This window comes from Ranitomeya variabilis, chromosome 2 (assembly GCF_051348905.1).
Source record: "Ranitomeya variabilis isolate aRanVar5 chromosome 2, aRanVar5.hap1, whole genome shotgun sequence".
Classification (NCBI taxonomy): domain Eukaryota; kingdom Metazoa; phylum Chordata; class Amphibia; order Anura; family Dendrobatidae; genus Ranitomeya; species Ranitomeya variabilis.
In genome coordinates, this window is record NC_135233.1 from 180,937,369 (window position 1) to 180,950,798 (window position 13,430).

At 44.0% G+C, this 13,430-nt stretch overlaps 1 protein-coding gene across 1 annotated transcript in view; it reads right to left on the reverse strand.

The window, feature by feature from the left end:
• LOC143804800 (saccharopine dehydrogenase-like oxidoreductase) overlaps positions 1 to 13,430 on the reverse strand; it is a 105,683-nt gene that overhangs the window by 12,124 nt on the left and 80,129 nt on the right. Inside the window, exons 8-9 of the mRNA XM_077283256.1 lie at positions 10,284 to 10,403; positions 6,992 to 7,048 (exon numbers count right to left, since the gene is read on the reverse strand). Coding sequence (XP_077139371.1) covers positions 6,992 to 7,048; positions 10,284 to 10,403 — 177 coding nt within the window. The remainder of the gene's footprint in view (positions 1 to 6,991; positions 7,049 to 10,283; positions 10,404 to 13,430) is intronic.

Genomic DNA, 13,430 nt, shown 5'->3' on the forward strand with positions numbered 1-13,430 from the left:
GTGGGATATTATTTGGGGAGTTATGGAATCAATTCAACACCGCCGGCTCAGCTGCTACCGGTCTTTACATACAGATGGGTGAAAAAGTGTTTACCCCTTCCTGATTTCCTACTCCTTTGCATGTTTATCGCACTTAAAGGGGTATTATCATCTCCAAGATCCTATCCCAATATGTAGCAGGTGTAATAACAATAATATTAACAAATACCTTCAATTAGAAATGCAGTATAGTTTTTCTGATTCGCTAGGTCTCGCCTCATGTGCAGGAATTGCAGGACCTTAGATATCCATGATTTCGACCACAGATTTAGTGACAGCTAGTTGCTAGTGGTCGTAACCATAGATACCTAAGGTCCTGCAATGCCTGGACATGATGAAAGCTATACTACATTTCTAATTGGAGGTACAGTGGGGAAAAAAGTATTATGTCAGCCATCAAATGTGCAAGTTCTCCCACTTAAAAAGAGGAGAGAGACCTGTAATTGACATCATAAGTTGACCACAACTATTAGAGTGAAAATGAGAAAACAAAACCAGAAAATCACCTTGTCTGATTTAGCAAGTCCTCTACTCATTACATGATGTAGTAATGGCACCTGTTTGAGCTTGTTATCAGTATAAAAGACACCTGTCCACAACCTCAAACATTCACACTCCAAACTCCACTATGGTGAAGACCAAAGATCTGTCGAAGGACACCAGAAATATAATTGTAGCCCTGCACCAGGCTGGTAAGGCTGAGTCTGCAATAGGCAAGCAGCTTGGTGTGATAAAATCAACTGTAGGAGCAATAATAAGAAAATGGAAGACATACAAGACCACTGATAATCTCCCTCGATCTGGGGCTCCACGCAAGATCTCACCCCGTGGGGTCAAAATGATCACAAGAAAGGTGAGCAAAAATCCCCAAACCATAAGGGGGACCTAGTGAATGACCTGTATAGAGCTGGGACCACCGTGACAAAGGCTACCATCAGTAACACACTACGCCACCAGGGACTCAGATCCTGCAGTGCCAGACATGTCCCCCTGCTTAAGCCAGTACATGTCCAGGCCCATCTGAAGTTTGCTAGAGAGCATTTGGATTATCCAGAAGAGTATTAGGAGAATGTCATATGGTCTGATGAAACCAAAGTAGAACTGTTTGGTAGAAACAAAATTCATCATCTTTGGAGGAGACAGAATGCTGAGTTGCATCCAAAGAACACCATACCTACTGTGAAGCATGGGGGTGGCAACATCATGCTTTGGGGCAGTTTCTCTGCAAAGTGACCAGGACGACTGATCCGTGTACATGAAAGAATGAATGGGGCCAAGTATCGTGAGATTGTGAGTGCAAACCTCCTTCCATCAGCAAGGGCATTGAAGAGGAAACGTGGATGGGTCTTTCAGCATGATAATGATCCCAAGCGCACCGCCAGGGCAAAAAAGGAGTGGTTTCGTAAAAAGCAAATGAAGGTCCTGGAGTGGCCTAGCCAGTCTCCAGATCTCAACCCCATAGAAAACCTTAGGAGGGAGTTGAAAGTCCGTGTTGCCCAGCGACAAGCCCAAAACATCACTGCTGTAGAGGAGATCTGCATGGAGCAATGGGCCAACATATCACCAACAGTGTGTGCCAACCTTGTGAAGACTTACAGAAAACATTTGACCTCTGTCATTGCCAACAAAGGATATATAACAAAATATTGAGATAAGTATTTGATTTTTAACAAAAGTTCATTTTCCACCATAATTTGCAAAATAAATATTGCCAAATCAGACAAGGTGATTTCTGGATTTGTTTTCTCATTTTGACTCTCATAGTTGTGGTCTAGATATGATGTGAATTACAGACCTCTCTCATCTTTTTAAATGGGAGAACTTGCACAATTGGTGGCTGACTAAATACTTTTTTTAATATAATATATTATTACACTTACTTCATATTTGCAGAGCTGTAGGAGAGATCAGCGCAACATAGGGTCTCATCCGAGGAGTATTGCAGGCGATACAATCAAAATTACACTAACCTTTCATGAGTATCTATAAAGCATGTAATAAAGCACATCAGCTGCAACAGATCCACGGGTCAGTAAATGACGATATCCATGAAAGAAAGGAGAGGTTTGTGGATGATTTCCGTGCTTGTGCTCAATGTGAGACGTATATCCCAGATCGTCAAATGGAAAGTGGTTTATTCTACGCATTTCAATCTGGGATATACATCTCATCAGTGATCAGCAAGTGCAGAAATCATCCACAAACCTCTCCTTTCTTTCCTGATTTACTACATATTGGGATAGGATCTTTGAGATGGGAATACTCCTTTAAATCTGATTAGTGATACAATATAGGAAAGATATATATCTTGGTACCGTGTTAGCCAGTAGATAGAAAAATATATAGAATTCAGAGTCCTCAGTGGTTGATACCTTTTAATGGCTTACTGAAAAGATTGTAACAAATTGCAAGCTTTGGAGACTACTCAGGTCCCTTCATCAGACCTCCTGACGAAACTGCAGAGGCGGTGAAACACGCTTCGAGGTGTAGCCACAGACCGTCACTCTGTTACAAATATGGCCGCAGGTAATTGATGTATTTTTCTATATTAAGCAAGACAACTAACTCAGCCATTTTGACTATATCATTTCTCTATAACCCTTTTGGGCAATGAATACTAGGTAGTTATATGCACTGCGGATCCACTTGAGACATATATATATATATATATATATATATATATATATATATATATATATATATATATATATATATATATATATATATGCATGGTGGCATTGACTGTTAGTAAATCATACATATTTTATAAATGACCAGCATGGATATGCGTACTATTATCATGATATGTGTCGCTAGCAGGTTGTATAGGTCATAGATCTCTGTATGTTTTGTCTCTTGTTATGATTGTCCATGATTATTGGGGAATGGTACCCCTTGTTATTTATTATATGTGATATTGTTCTTGTGAGAAATTTATTCAATTTTCTGCTATATATTTGTAATAAAAGATATTTATTTTTTTATAATTTTGATCGTGTTGCTACTTAATTTGCTCTATTGGTTATGAGTTATTGGATTTGAAGAGGATCATAGTGTATTTGTTGTTGGAGGAAATGTTTTGGTTGTATGCAGCGTCAGACTGAGGCACCTTGGGCCCACCATAGAAAATCATTCTTGGGGCCCACTATGTAGCTACATAGAAATAGATACAAGACCACCATTTGTGTGGTAACACATGCTAATATCAGGGCATAATATAAGGTAGTACATGTCTTAATTATGTAGCAAGGGTTGGGATAGAATCATATGGGGGTAGCCCTCTCATAGAATACAATGTCGCCCCCTCAAAGAATATAATGTAGCCCCCTCATAAAATATAATGCAGCTCCCTCTCAAAAAATATAATGCAACCCCCTCAGGTATAACGCAGTCCCCACCATAGAGTATACTGTAGCCCCCTCATAGGGCATAATGCTACCCCCCTCATATAGTATGATGTAGCCCCCCAGAATATAATGTAGTCCCCTGAAAGAATGCAGCCCCACCACAGAATATAATGCAGCCCCTGATAGAGTATACTGTATCCCCCTCATATAGCATGATGTAGCCCCCATAATATAATGTAGTCCCCTGAAAATAATGCAGTCCCCCCACAGAATATAATGTAGCCCCTCAAAGTATAATGCAGCCTCTCCAACCCCATCATTGTCCTCATCACCACCTCCATCATTGCCTTCTCCCCCACCACCCCTATCATTCTCCCCCACCACCCCATCACTGCCCATTCCACCACCTTCATCATTGCCTCCTCCCCACCACCATCATTGTCCATTTCATCACCTCCATCATTGCCTCCCTCCACCACCATTGCCCATTTCATCACCTCCAGCATTGCCTCCCCCACCATAATTGCCCATCATCTCCATCATTGCCTCCCCCACCATCATTGCCCACCCTCACCCTCATTGCCCATCACCTCCATCATTGCCTCCCCCAACCACCATCATTGCCCATCACCGCTATCATTGTCTCCCCCACCACCATCATTGCCCATCACCTCCATCATTGTCTCTCCCCACCAATATCATTGTCCTTCACCACACAAACACACACAGCACAGCTCACCGCAGCAGCAGCAGATCATCACATAGACACACAGCACTGCTCACCTCCCTGAAGCAGCAGCACATCCGGGCAGCCACTTCCTTGCCGGCTGCTTTCTGCCTGAGACAGCGCACAGGATGATGACGTCATACAGCTGGGTTGTCTCAGACAGGAAGCAGGACGCCGGGATGTGCTGCGCTGTGTGTCTGTGTGCCTGCGTGTGTGTATGTGGTGTGGTGATTTGTGTGTGCGTGCGTGTGGTGCGGTGGTGGGGCTTTACATGCGGGCAGTGTTAACTGCAGCCTGTGGCTAACGCTTCCCGCTATTAAAGTTAAAGAGAAATGGTATTCACGCCTCTCCACACCCATAGGGGCATGGGGAAGTGTGAATATTCATTTTGCTTTAGCAGCAGGACAGGATCCTGTCTCCAGCTGCTGCTACGCTGGCACAGGGCGGCCCCCCTTGACTCAGGTGACCCATAGCCACTGGCTGGGGACCCCTGGAGCAGTGGGGGCCCTAGGCAGCTGATGGCCAGTATGCTAGCAGGTGTCAGTGCCTGGGCCCACCAGAGAATCCTCCGGTTCTCCGATGGGCCAGTCCAAGCCTGGTTGTATGAATATTTTACTGTTGGTATGATGTTCTAACTAAAGTCACCAACGACCTTCTATCCGCCAAGAGCAAGCAACACTACTCTATCCTTCTCCTGGGCCTGCCTTCTGCCTTCGACACTGTGGACCATTCCCTCCTGCTACAGATTCTCTCATCTCTTGGCATCACAGACTTGGCCCTATGCTGGATCTCATTATATCAAAAAGACCGAACATTCAGTGTCTCCCTCTCACACACCACCTCCTCACCTCGCCCCGTCTGTCAGTGTTCCTCAGGGCTCAGTTCTAGGATCCCTACTCTTCTCCATCCACACCTTCGGCCTGGGACAGCTCATAGAATCCCACGGTTTGCAGTATCATCTCTATGCCGATGACACGCAGATCTACCTATCTAAACCTGACCTCACCTCCTTACTGACCAAACTCCCACAATGTCTGTCTGCTATTTCAGCCTTCTTTTCTGCTCGCTTTCTAAAACTGAACATGGACAAAACAGAATTCATCATCTTATCCCGATCTCACTCTACTCCTCCACCAGACCTATCCATCAATGTCAATGGCTAATCACTTTCCCCAGTCCCGCATGTTTGGTGGCTCCGGGTGATGCTCGACTCTGCCCTCCCTTTCAAGCCACATATCCAAGCCCTTGCCTCCTCCTGCCGTCTCAAACTCAAAAATATTTTCCAGATCTACGCATTCCTTGACCATGAAACCACAAAGACACTAGTACACACCCTTATCTCCCGCCTCAACTACTGCAACCTCCTACTCTCTGACCTTCCCTCTAACACTCTGGCGCCACTCCAGTCCATCCTACACTCTGCCGCGTGTCTAATCCACCTGTCTCCCTGCTATTCCCCAGCCTCTCCCCTATGCCAAGCCCTTCACTGGCTTCCTATTCTCCAGAGGCTCCAGTTAAACCCTAACTATGACATACAAAGCCATCCACAACCTGTCCCCTCCATACATCTGTGATATGGTCTCCCGGAACTTACCTACCCGCAACCTTCGATCCTCTCAAGATCTCCTTCTGTACTCCCCACATCCGCATACAAGACTTCTCCCGTGCTTCCCCCATACTCTGGAACGCTCTACCCCAACACATCAGACTCTCGCCTACCACGGAAACCTTCAAAAAGAACCTGAAGTCCCACCTCTTCCGACAAGCCTACAGTCTGCAGTGATCCTCAGTCTACTGACCCGCCGCACAACCAGCTCTACCCTCTCCTAGTGTATCCTCACCCATCCCCTGTAGCAGCTGCTGCTGCTGCTACTACTTATAATGTTCCATTCCTGAAATGTGTTACTTCTACGCAGGATGTAATGGGACATACACCTTCCAAAAAGTACAACTTTTGTCTTCTCAGTCCAGAGTACTCTCCCAAAATTCTTAGGGATCATCAAGATGTTTTCTGGAAAAACAAAGCCTCTATGCTTCTATTGCTCAGCAGTGGTTTTCATCTTGAAACTCTGCCATGCAGGCTATTTTTGTCCAGTCTTATGGTGGAGTCATGAACACTGACCTTAACTGAGGCAGTTTTTTGGATGTTGTTATAGGGTCTTTTGTGACCTTTTGGTTGAGTAATCGTTGCACCCTTGGGGTAATTTTGGTCGGTAGGCCACTCCTGGGAAGGTTCACCACTGTTCCATGTTGTCGACATTTGTGGATAATGGCTCTCACTGTGGTTTGCTGAGGTCCAAAGCTTTAGAAATGGCTTGATAACCTTTTCCAGACTGATCGATCTTAACTATTTGGTTTCTCATTTGTTCCAAAATTTATTTGGATCGCAGCATGATGTCTAGCTTTTGCGGATCTTTTGGTATACTTCACTTTGTCAACAGGTCCTATTTAAGGGATTTCTTGATTGAGAACATGTGTGGCAGTAATCAGGCCTGGGTATGGCTAGGCACATTTATCTCAGCTTTCCAAAGATGTGATAAACCACAGTTAATTTATGTTGAAATGGTGGGGAAGGGGATTTACTTTTTCACATAGGGCCCTATAGGTTTGGATTTCATTTCCATTTAATAATAAGTACCTTCATTTAAAAACTGCATTTTTTTGTTTACTTACGTTATCCTTGACCACACAAATTAAAATATTAGACATGGTAGTACAAAAAAACCTCTGAAAATCATTTTATAATTAAAAAAAAATAAAAATGTCAAACTCTCTGCTCTGACCCATGTAATCCTGCTCCACAGCTGTATTCACTGTTATGCATTTTCTTCCAGATAGAAAGGAAGGAAACAACAACAATAACAAACACACACAATACCTGTTTCGCAGTTGGACCTTCTTTGGAGAAATAACCAAACGAAAATAATTTGGGGTACTGTATATTAAAACCAAAGAAAAACACATAAATCATGACAAAATTACCAAAAGGCAAAACATCCAGTAAAAATCTGAATTAAGTCTTTCACACAAATCTGAACACTGTACACGGTTTTCATGGACACTGTAGAAATTTACCTGAGTAATCTCTGTCACTGCAAGCCTGGCAACATTAGAAGAGAACCTCAGTCGATTCACGATGCCCAAACCACGGGCAGCATTAATAAGAGCCTTGGTACATGATTGCAGCTAGGTAGGTTTTTCTCTGAAAAGCTCCGGCATTTCAGAGGCAAAATTTGAAAAGCCAGTCAGGGTCCATAGTGAGACACATGATGAGTCTGCTGTGGTCCTCAGATGGATCGTCCAGCCCCGCTCCAGGTGATTAACCGGTCACTCCCCATGTATACACACGCTAGAGGACCTGTCAGTCAAATGGAGCAAACCAGGGAGATGTCGGCCAGGGGCCACACCGGAGAGAGTCACGTCTCTCTATGGTCCACTGCAAGATCTTCAAAATACTGTTAACTCCTCTTTCAAGTAAGTTTTGTAAAACATGCCTGGCTGTAATCGTGCCTCCAAGAAATCTCAGACCGAAAATATGGATGGGTGGGAGGAGTGTTCAGCCAGCATTAGAGGCTATCACTACCTCCAAACATACACCACAAAAGAACAGATTTGACCTAACAGGATTTAAGAACAGATTTGACCTAACAGGATTTATCAAATGTGAGCAGGTACAAGCTGCTGGGGCTGGAATATATTTCTACTTCTATAGTACACAATTGGAGGTGGCGACTGCTTCCATAATGGCTGAGCACTCTTCATTATTCTAATGCTGCTGTCACTCATCCATGTATCACGGACCACGATTCATGGACTGGGGGCGCATCTCGGACGGTGACACACGGACGTGTGAATGCAGCCTAATGCTGAATCCTACCCTCCCATTAAATTTTCAGCCCATTGTCCAGGAGTGGCAAATCTAATAGTGTTAACTATTTCCTTGCCAAGGATATATGAGATGTCATGGCTAATAATAGTCATATCTCAACCTGGATCACAACTACAGCCGTGAAGATCTCTCCATTTTGGGAGTCTGCGGAAATCACACTGTCATTTGAGTGCAATACGATGATTTTTATGCAACCATAGGCCTGAGTGGCATCCGATTTGTGCTGCAAGTCGCAAAACAGAATAACAATGATCCGAATGCTAACATAACAAATCGGATAGTACTCATCCAATATATATGTTCGAGTGAGCGACCCCTTAAAATGAGACCAGAAATGCACCTGTAGTAGACACTAAGCTTGAGATATAAGTGGTGGAAGTGAGAGCTTCAGGCATGTGGCAACTTGTACAAAGCTACGTTCCCCTGCATTCCATTCATTCCCCAGTTTTTACAACCAGGAGCAACAGCTGCATTAGCAGGCTCCTGGTTGTAAAATTATTTAAACCCTTCAGATGGATTTACAGCATGGGACATGACTGTACGACGAACAGGTATGGTATATTGTTGCTTTTTTATTTAATTCTTTTTACAGAACGAGGGTCTTCAGGTGGATTAAGCATACAATAAAGATTTTAAAACCCCATGTGTGTATTTATTTCATTAAAATACTTTATTCATAATGTGTGTGTATTATTAACCCTTTACTACTATTGAATTAATAATCGATAGGTGTCTTATGGACATCTCTCCATTATTAACCAGGCTTAAAGGGCCACTGTCACCCCCCTCCAGCCGTTATAAACTAAAAGAGCCACCTTGTGCAGCAGTAATGCTGCATTCTAACAAGGTGGCTCTTTTAGTTTTAGGTTCAAGTATACCCTAAATAAAGCGTTTTTATACTTAGCCACAATTCCTGTCTCTAGCCAGGGAGGCGGGTCCTCACTCCCCAGCTTGGTCAGCTCCTCTGCCGTCACTCACATCTTCCTGCGCTTTCGGCGCCGCCCCCTCAGCGCTGTTATCTTTCAAAACCGGCGCCTGTGCTGTGTACTGGTGTCCTGCGCAGACGCAGTAAGCTCAGAATATTCCGTGTAATGGCTGATACCAGAGAACAAAAGACATCCACAGAAAACCAGGATGGATCTGCTGCACAGCAAATAGCTGTAGGACCTGCGATGACGTCACTGCCATGTGATTAGGGCAGTCACATGGCAGTGACGTCATCGCAGGTCCTACAGCTATTTGCTGTGCAGCAGATCCATCCTGGTGTTCTGTGGATGTCTTTTGTTCTCTGGTATCAGCCATTACATCAGACGGCCAGAGCTTACTGCGTCTGCGCAGGACACCAGTACACAGCGCAGGCGCCGGGTTTGAAACGATAACAGCGCTGAGGGGGCGGCGCCGAAAGCGCAGGAAGATGTGAGTGACGGCAGAGTAGCGGTTCAAGCTGGGGAGTGAGGACCCGCCTACCTGGCTAGAGACAGGAATTGTGGCTAAGTATAAAAACGTTTTATTTGGGGTATGCTTGAACCTAAAACTAAAAGAGCCACCTTGTTAGAATGCAGCATTACTGCTGCACAAGGTGGCTCTTTTAGTTTATAATGGCTGGAGGGGGGTGACAGTGGCCCTTTAATGTCACCTTACATTAGCAAAGTGACATTAACCCCTTATTTCCCCATATCCCACCGCTACAGATGTGCCTTTTCTGGGGTGGCTGGGGGGCAGATGTTTTTAGCCGGGGGGAGGCTAATAACCATGCTCCCTCTCTAGGCTATTAATATCTGCCCTCAGTCACTGGCTTTCCCATTCTGGCGGAGAAAATTGCGCGGGAGCCCACGCCAGTTTTTTCCGTGATCCAACCCTTTATTTTAACACCTAGAGCCCCCAAATTTTGCACACAGACACTTCTAACATTAGTAGTGAGGAACATGTAAAAAAATAAGGGATATGAAATGGTTTACTGTATGTAAACCATGTCTCATATCCTGTTGGGTTTGATAAGAAGATGGCAAAAGCCGGCAATTGAATTACCGGCTTTTAAGCTATCTAGCTTTGTATTAAGGAGCTGCCCCATAGAAAATGATTGGTCTGTGTGCAATGCGTTGTTTTTGCGCCTCTCATACATCCGTAAAACTTTCTAGTGTGACGCCGGCCTCACTGATGTAATAAAGCAGACAAAATAAAAAATATATTGAATATCTAAAACTTTGCTTTGATGACGCTCTGTGCCCCTAGCGATAGTACCACCTGCAGAAAATAAAGAGGAAAAAAAAAAAAGGCTTACCTTTACGAGAAGATTACGACCAAAGCTGAATTTGGTAATAAGCAGAAAGAAGAATCCTGCAATCATCAATTTTATAACTGAAGCAATACCACCCACTGCAGCATATGCAGCATATTGAACCTAGGATGAGGAAAAATATATATATTATACCAATGTACACACTGGACAGAAAGCCCTTCAGTTCATTCACTCGCATCTTTAAGACGTTTATGATATAACTAGATGGTGGCCCGATTCTAATGCATCGAGTATTCTAGAATATGTATGTAGTTTATTTATGAAGTTTTCAGAATAATGCAATTTATACACAGGATTCGGCCGGGCACAACCAACTAGCGAAGCATGGTTCAAATTCCACGCCAATTAGCGGCCGGACTGCGCCTGTCGCTGATTGTTCATGGCCGGCTGGGCGTGACCCATCAGTGAAGCCAGGGCCGGCTCCAGGTTTTTGAGGGCGAAAGAGTCTCAGTGGGCCCCCCTCTTTAACACATACTATGATTCATGATGCACAGATACAGCAGAGAAATATAGCACAGCCATGTAGCATATAACAGCCCACGCAGCATATAACAGCCCACGTAGTATATAGCACAGCCACATAGTATATAGCACAGCCACGTAGTATATAACACAGCCCACGTAGCATATAGCACAGCCACGTAGCATATAGCACAGGCCACCTTATATATAGCACAGCCCACGTAGCATATAGCACAGCCCACGTAGCATATAGCACAGCCCACATAGTATATAGCACATGCCACGTAGTATATAGCACAGCCCACGCAGTATATAATACAACCCACAGTATATTAAAACACAGCCACGTAGTATACAGCACAGCCATGTAGTATATTGCACAGCCACGTATATTGCACAGCTATGTAGTATATAGCACAGCCACGTAGTATATAGCTCAGCCCATGTAGTATATAGCACAGCCCACGTAGTATACAGCACAGCTCATGCAGTATATAACACAGCCACGTAGTATATTGCCCAGCCATGTAATATATTGCCCAGCCACGTAGTATATAGCACAGCCCACGTAGTACATAGCACAGAGACGCAGTATATAACACAGCCCATGCAGTATATAACACAGCCCACGTAGTATCTAACAATGTGGGCACCATATCCTTGTTAAAAAAAGAATTAAAATAAAAAAATAGTTATATACTCACCTTCTGGCAGCCCCCTGATCAAGGCCAGGCGTTTAGCGATGCTCCTCACGACGCTCCGGTCCCAAGAATGCATTGCGGTCATCCTTATGACATCCGTAGGCAAGGTGTGGCTGCGTATTTTGTGCATGTAAACATCCGTATGGCATCCGTACAGCAAAATATTCTCACCGGAATGGACATAGAATGGTTTCATGGGCTCAAATATTCGTGAAAACATATACAGTATACAGTCTATATATATATATATATATATATATATATATATATATATATATATATATATATATATATATATATATATATATATATATATATATATATATATATATATATATATATATATATATATATATATATATACTCGAGTATAAGTCAACCCGAGTATAAGCCGAGACCCCTAATTTTGCCACAAAAAACTGGGAAAACTTAATGACTCGAGTATAAGCCTAGGGTGGAAAATGCAGCAGCTACCGGTAAATTTCAAAAATAAAAATAGGTACTAATAAAAGTAAAATTAATTGAGATATCAGTAGGTTAAGTGTTTTTGAATATCCATATTGAATCAGGAGCCCCATATAATCCTCCATACAGTTAATGATGGGCCCCATAAGATGCTCCATATTAAAATATGCCCCATATAATGCTGCACAAATGCTGATTATGACCCCATAAGATGCTCCATACAGACATTTGCCCCATATAATGCTGCACAAATGCGGATTATGACCCCATAAGATGCTCCATAGACACATTTGCCCTGTATAATGCTTCACAAATGCTGATTATGGCCCCATAAGATGCTCCATAGACACATTTGCCCCGTATAATGCTCCACAAATGCTGATTATGGCCCTATAAGATGCTCCATAGGCTATTATGCCCCATATGCTGTTGCTGTGATTAAAAAAAAAAAAAATTACATACTCTCCTCTCGTCGCTCAGGCGCCCCCGGCACCTCTCCTCGCTCAGACGCCACTGTGTCTTCCCCCGTCCTCCGCACTGACGCTCAGGTAGAGGGCGCGCACTGACCACGTCATCGCGCCCTCTGACATGAGCATCACAGGCAGTTGACACAGAAGACGGCGCGCGGCGGTGAAACGAGGACAGGTGAATATCTCCGTGCTCCCCATTATACTCACCTGCTCTCGACGCAGTCCCTGGCAGCTTCTCTGATGGACTCTCCAGGCGCAGCAGCTCTTCCAGCTTTGAGCGGTCACTGGTACCGCTCATTACAGTAATGAATATGTGGCTCCACCCCTATGGGAGTGGAGTCACGTCCATATTCATTACAGTAATGAGCGGTACCACGTGACCGCTCAACGCTGGAAGAAGCTGTCTCAGTGCCCGGAGACCATCGGAGATGCAGGGACCACGCGATTTTTTTTTAATCGCAGCAACAGCATATGGGGCATAATAGTCTATGGAGCATCTTATAGGGCCATAATCAGCATTTGTGGAGCATTATACGGGGCAAATGTGTCTATGGAGCATCTTATGGGGTCATAATCCGCATTTGTGCAGCTTTATATGGGGCAAATGTCTGTATGGAGCATCTTATGGGGTCATAATCAGCATTTGTGCAGCATTATATGGGGCATATTTTAATATGGAGCATCTTATGGGGCCATCATTAACTGTATGGAGCATTATATGGGGTTCCTGATTCAATATGGATATTCAAAAACACTTAACCTGCTGATATCTCAATTAATTTTAAAGAGCGTAGGCGCCGGCTATTTTGAAAACAGCGGCGAGGAGGAGGCGGCGCCCGGCGCCAAAAAGATGTGAGTGACAGCTGCGTGCTGTCTGAAGCAGGGGGGAAACGCCAGCCCACTTGACTGAGGAGCAGGTATTTCAAACTAATTATAAAACTGATTATTTCTCAAGTTACAGCACCCACAACTAAAAGAGCCACTTTGTCAGAATGCAGCATTACTGCTGCACAAGGTGGCTCTTTTAGTTT